Source organism: Microtus ochrogaster, chromosome 7, assembly GCF_000317375.1.
Source record: "Microtus ochrogaster isolate Prairie Vole_2 chromosome 7, MicOch1.0, whole genome shotgun sequence".
Lineage (NCBI taxonomy): Eukaryota > Metazoa > Chordata > Mammalia > Rodentia > Cricetidae > Microtus > Microtus ochrogaster.
Window position 1 is genome coordinate 52771607 of NC_022014.1, and position 5527 is coordinate 52777133.

The following is a 5527-nucleotide window of genomic DNA, read 5'->3' on the forward strand; positions in this document are numbered from 1 at the left end:
AGAGAAACCCTGTCTCGAAAAACCAAAAAAAAAAAAAAAAAAACAGGTGTGATAGGAAACCCTGGTGATAGGAGACTGACTTGGGGAAGTGGCCTCCGCCCACAGCCTGGAGCTAAGGCTCCAGCTCACACCCTGGTGCATCTTCTGTGTGGAGCGAGAGCAAGGAAGGAGGACTACAGAATGGCAAGCCTGGGGGACCCTGGCAGCAGAGCAGGACCAAACTCCCAAGCCTGCTTGCTGAGTGTTTGCGCCCACCCCACCTCTCCTACCCCATTCCAGGATGGAAGACAGTGCAGGTGTAGCCTGGCCCTGGGCTGCCGCGCCTCTCATATGTCACTTAGAACATGTTCCCATCATAATAACTTATTTAAAGGCTCCACACTGGACTTATAGCCAATCATGTTTTCTTTCGAGCACCACACAGAGGGGGTTCTCAAGATGGCTCAGATCAGAAGAAAACTGAGTTCAGAGAAACTGGGGCTCTAAGTCAGGTGCTCGTCCGGCATAAGCTGGGTTCCATCCCCAGCATCGTATAAAGAAGACATGGTAGCCTGTGCCTGTAGTCCCCAGCGCTTCAAGGTGGAGGCAGGAAGATCAGAAGTGGAGGTTATCCTTGGCTAGATAGGAGTTGAAGCCACACTTTCCTTTCTGGATGACAAACCTGTCCTCTTCCAATTGCTCTGAGCCTTCCATGGTTCCCATGGATTTGAGGTAAAGCTCTCAGCTCCACTGTACCCCAAGTCCCAAGCATTCCGACCTCTCCAGAGCACATCCATCCCTCTAGTCAGGCCCACCCCACTTCTGCTCCTGCCTGCTGCTCAGCCAGCTCACACAGCCTCACTCCAAGTGGCCCAGGCTGTGCCTGTCATGGGAGTGCCCCTCTAGCTTGGGTGCTCTTCCAGAAAAGGCCTCTGAGTCACACAGCTCTGGACACCTTGGCACACAGAAAGGCTTCTAGGAAAGCTCTGCTGACCTCAGGAACCACCAAGGCCAGGTGAGATACTCCTAGCCTAACCGCTCCCAACTGTGCCCTGAAACCATCTGCACAGCGCCTCTTAACCGTTCTGCTATCACAGAGGCTGGAACAGCCCAGTCAGCAGCATTGGGTTTGGAACCAGAGAAAACACTCCCTTTGTGCCAACATAGGTGGGGCAGGTCAGGCTAGGGTCTGTTTGCTCTGTCTACCTGTGGGCAGCCTCCACTGGCAGTACCAGGATCCACGGACTCCATGCTGGTATACACCCAGTGTTGGTCGTCCTGGGCACCCCTGAGCTGCATTACCCGGTGGGTGCTGCTTGGAGCAACCGAGGCATCTGCGATGTTGATCTGGGTGATGTTTGTCCTGGAACCAAAGCTTCACACCTGCACCTCAGTACTCAGGTAAGGCCAGGGCTGGCCCTGTGCCTGCATGTCTTACTATACCCCCAGATTAGAGAGTCAACAAGAGAAGCCTCTCTAAAGGGGTTTTCCTTACAGGTCACCCACAGGAGTCTAAATTCTGTCTTTGATCCTTCCACCCAAAGGGTCCTGCCTGGAAGTCTCACCTCAGACCCCACAGGCAAGAGAAGTGATTACCAGTTCAGAGGGCTCAGGAGCAGAGGTTGGGGGCTGCAGGCTGCTGGAGAGGACTGCAGTGGCTGTGAGGATTGTGGAGGGAGGACCCTCATACCCACCCACCCCTGAATTCCTGAATGGATGCCTGACTGCAGGGCCCTGGAAGGACTCAGAGACAGGACTCCTGAGCGGCTGGGAAGCCTGCATGCACTTCTGAAGCAAGAACTAGGGATTTTAAGGCTCTGGGTGTTGAAAGGATCTGTTGAGTTGGGGGCAGTGAGAAAGAATGAGAAGGTTTGGAATCTGACCTAGGCTGGAGGAAGCCAGACCTCACTCACCCTCGCTGAGTCGGGGCCCGGGTCCTAGCAGGAACAGCAGCAGCAGCAGCAGCAGCATCGTTGGCCGGCACACGTAGGAGGGTGGCAGGTGGGGGACTGACCAGAAGGGCTAGGATACTCACCAATCCTGCCGACCCTCACCTCCAACCCCGCCCCCTACCTCACTTCTCTCTGTGGGGCGGAGTTAAACAGGAGTGGTCATCTGGAGCCTTGGGGAGTGTCTATCCCTGACTTTTGCAGATTGGTCCCCAAAAGGCATCCAGACACCAAACGGAGTGCTAAGCACAAAGGGGTCGACCTGGGGATGCCTCCACGGAATAAGGTGCTGTGTTGATTTTAAAGAGTTCAGGCAATGCTAATTTACTCTAGCATTTCACAATGCAGGCAAAGTGCTTCTGTGGGGCAGTTGCAATTAACACTCTATAGTCTCCTCGCTGATACCACCACGAAGTGAGAAACTGAGGTAATCAAAGGTTGCCCCAAGTCATGCAGCCCTGGTGGTGGTAAACTGGGAAGCTGGGGCAGAAGGCTGTGGGGAATTCTGAACCAACCTGGACTACAATATAAGATCTTGGAGAGGAGGTGAGGAGGAAGGAAAGAGAAAAAAGACAGGGGTTAAGAGGGCAAAAGTCCACCCCAGCATCATTCCATGCAAGTCTGCCTCTGGCTTCTCATGTGTTGGATAGTTTCCTTTTGAGGAAAGGGTATAAGCAAGAAGGAGGACTCAACAGATGCTCTAGACTGAAAACAAATAATAATCAGACACATTGCTTTCTGCCCCTGACCTTTCTCCCTCCTGGAACTCACTTTGTAGACCAGGCTGCCCACCAATTTTTTTGTTATTTGGGTTTTTTACCTGATCTGAGTGGAACCTTGGGAAACATCCCACATCTTATGAACAAATTTAAGTAAAGATAAGAATTACCTTCAGCACAAAAGTCTCCCTGGCTTTGAAGGCTCACAACACATGATTTTTTTTTCTTTGTTTGGGCTTTGTTTTTTTTTGTTTTGTTTTGTTTTTTTTGTTTTTTTTTTGGGAGTTTTTTCGAGACAGGGTTTCTCTGTGGTTTTGGAGCCTGTCCTGGAACTAGCTCTTGTAGACCAGGCTGGTCTCGAACTCACAGAGATCCGCCTGCCTCTGCCTCCCGAATGCTGGGATTAAAGGCGTGCGCCACCACTGCCCGGCTGGGCTTTGTTTTCTTTGAGACAGGGTTTTTCTGTGTAGCTCTGGCTGTCCTGGAACTCGCTTTGTAGACCAGGCTGGCCTCAAACTCACAGAGATCCACCTGCCTCTGCCTCCCAAGTGCTGGGATTAAAGGCGTGGGCCGCCACCACCCAGCACAACACAGGTTTTAGCCTTGGCTCCCAGCCAAGTCACTGTCACAGAAAGACCCTGAGGATCTACAGAAGCCAGAGGGCTGGTGGAATGGCTCCAGAGCACCACACAAGTCTTGAGCCCTGGAACCCATGTAAAGATGGAAGGAGGGAACTGACTCTACAGACCTGTCCTGTGACCACTGTACATGTACTGTGACCTCCCATGCATCTTGCTCATACCTACACACTATAATAATACATTTTTAAAATGTTAAGTATTAAAAGTAGGGGAACCATGACTAGAATTCATCATCCATAGTATCCAACCTCTCTTTGCCCCTGTTATGATAATTCACAGGGGACAGGCTTCATCCCTTCTCTATCCATAGACAATTATCTCCCTGCTGTAGTGTGAGTGTCTGGCCACAGTCTGGTCTCGTGCTTCTTGTGTGGCCATCACTGATCTGCCTGGCCCTTGGTCACCCTTCAGTAGAAGCTTTCTCATATGGTACAGATGGGATTCAGATGCTCCAAGGCTTTGAATTGTAGAAGATGAGCAGCAGCCTCATGCACAGCACCATTAGCGGAGCACAAGGGCTCCCGTGGCTTTAACACTCACAGAAGTCCTGCCTGGAAGACACTAGACGTTCGGAGCAGGGGCTCCTGCACAGCTAATGTGGAGCATTTCAAGTACCAGCATCCATGGTGCTGCTCTCTTGGAAGGCTGAGGTAGCGGTATTCTTGTGAGGCTGAAGCCAGACTATACTATATACTGAGTTTGAAGCCAACCTGAGCTACTGAGTAAAAGCTTGTCTCAGAAAGCTGACAGCCAGCAAGATGGTTCGGGGGTAAAGGGCACTTGCTGCCAAGCCTTAGAATTCGATTCCAGGAACCTTATGCTTGACGTAGAGAACCATCTCCCTCCACAGATGCGTGTTCCACGTCCCACAACTCCAGAAGAGGAATCAAGTCAGGTGACATAGGCCTGCAGGCCTCGCTGCTTGGGAGGCTTAGGGCAAGGTGGGGGGGGGGGATGACAAGTTCAAGGACAATCTAGGCTATTGAGTGAGTTCAAGGCCAGCCTGAACAACTGACTTGCTTTTCCAAGCCTGTAGTAAGGAGAGAGAGAAAGAGAGAGAGAGAGAGAGAGAGAGAGAGAGAGAGAGAGAGAGCGCTTTATACGGTTTTCTTTCTTTCTTTTTTTAAATATTTATTTATTTATTATGTATACAATATTCTGTGTGTGTGTCTGAAGGCCAGAAGAGGGCACTGGACCTCATTACTGATGGTTGTGAGCCACTATGTGGTTGCTGGGAATTGAACTCATAACCTTTGGCAATGCTCTTAACCACTGAGCCATCTCTCCAGCCCCTTTTTTTTGTTTTTTGAGACAGGGTTTCTCTGTAGCTTTGGTGCCTGTCCTGGAACTAGCTCTTGTAGCCCAGGCTGGCCTTGAACTCACAGAGATCAGCCTGCATCTGCATCCCGAGTGCTGAGATTAAAGGTGTGCGCCACCACCGCCTGGAGTTTTGGATGTTCTTACACAGTGTGTTTGAGTAAGGAGAGAGAAGGAGCATTCTTCAGTTTTCCATTCTCCATTCACTGAGCCTGCAGCATGGACTGACCACCATGTCCTCCAAGGACATGTCCTCAGATAGTCTCAGCAGACTTGGGGGACAGGCATGAAGACATAAAAGGGATGTGAAGATGTGAGCAAGGCAATGACAGGATAGCAAAGGATTTGGGTATCCAGGTCATGAACCTCTGGATCTCATACTGGGTGCCCTATCATTTCCCAAAAGCAGAGTCTAGAATGCAGGGCCAGATGAATTATTTGTGAAGTGTGTTCAGGGAGCAGAGGGTGGAGCAGAAGGAGAGCATGAGTGCAGCAACAATTCTGTTATGGTTTACAGAGCTAAGAATAAACACAGACAGATCTTCTAAGGGTTCATCTAGAAACCTTATCCTAAGCATCCATTCGGAGAACAAATGGAAGAAACAGTTATTTAAGGCTCCTGCTTCTCTTTGGTTGAATATTGCTTGGTGGGGAACAAGGCAGAGAGGAAAGCTGATGAATCTAGTTAAAATGGTCAGAGCCAGGGCTGAAACTGGCTGAGATAGAAAGGACAGAACTTAGGGACAGAAATCATCCAATTTCTCACCCCTCGGGACAGGAACTACCGTATTTATCATAGTCATAGCACAGCTTAAGTTTTAGACTGGGAGCCGGGCGATGGTGGCGCACGCCTTTAATCCCAGCACTCGGGAGGCAGAGGCAGGCAGATCTCTGTGAGTTCGAGGCCAGCCTGGTCTACAGA

The 5527-nt window shown here is 50.5% G+C and overlaps 1 protein-coding gene across 1 annotated transcript in view; it reads right to left on the reverse strand.

Moving 5' to 3' along the window:
- The window catches only part of LOC101993128 (group 10 secretory phospholipase A2), a 12833-nt gene extending 10883 nt beyond the window's left edge, over positions 1–1950 (reverse strand). The window contains exon 1 of the mRNA XM_005350364.1: positions 1893–1950. Within this exon, the coding sequence (XP_005350421.1) occupies positions 1893–1950 (58 nt within the window). The remainder of the gene's footprint in view (positions 1–1892) is intronic.
- Positions 1951–5527: the final 3577 nt, after the last annotated feature.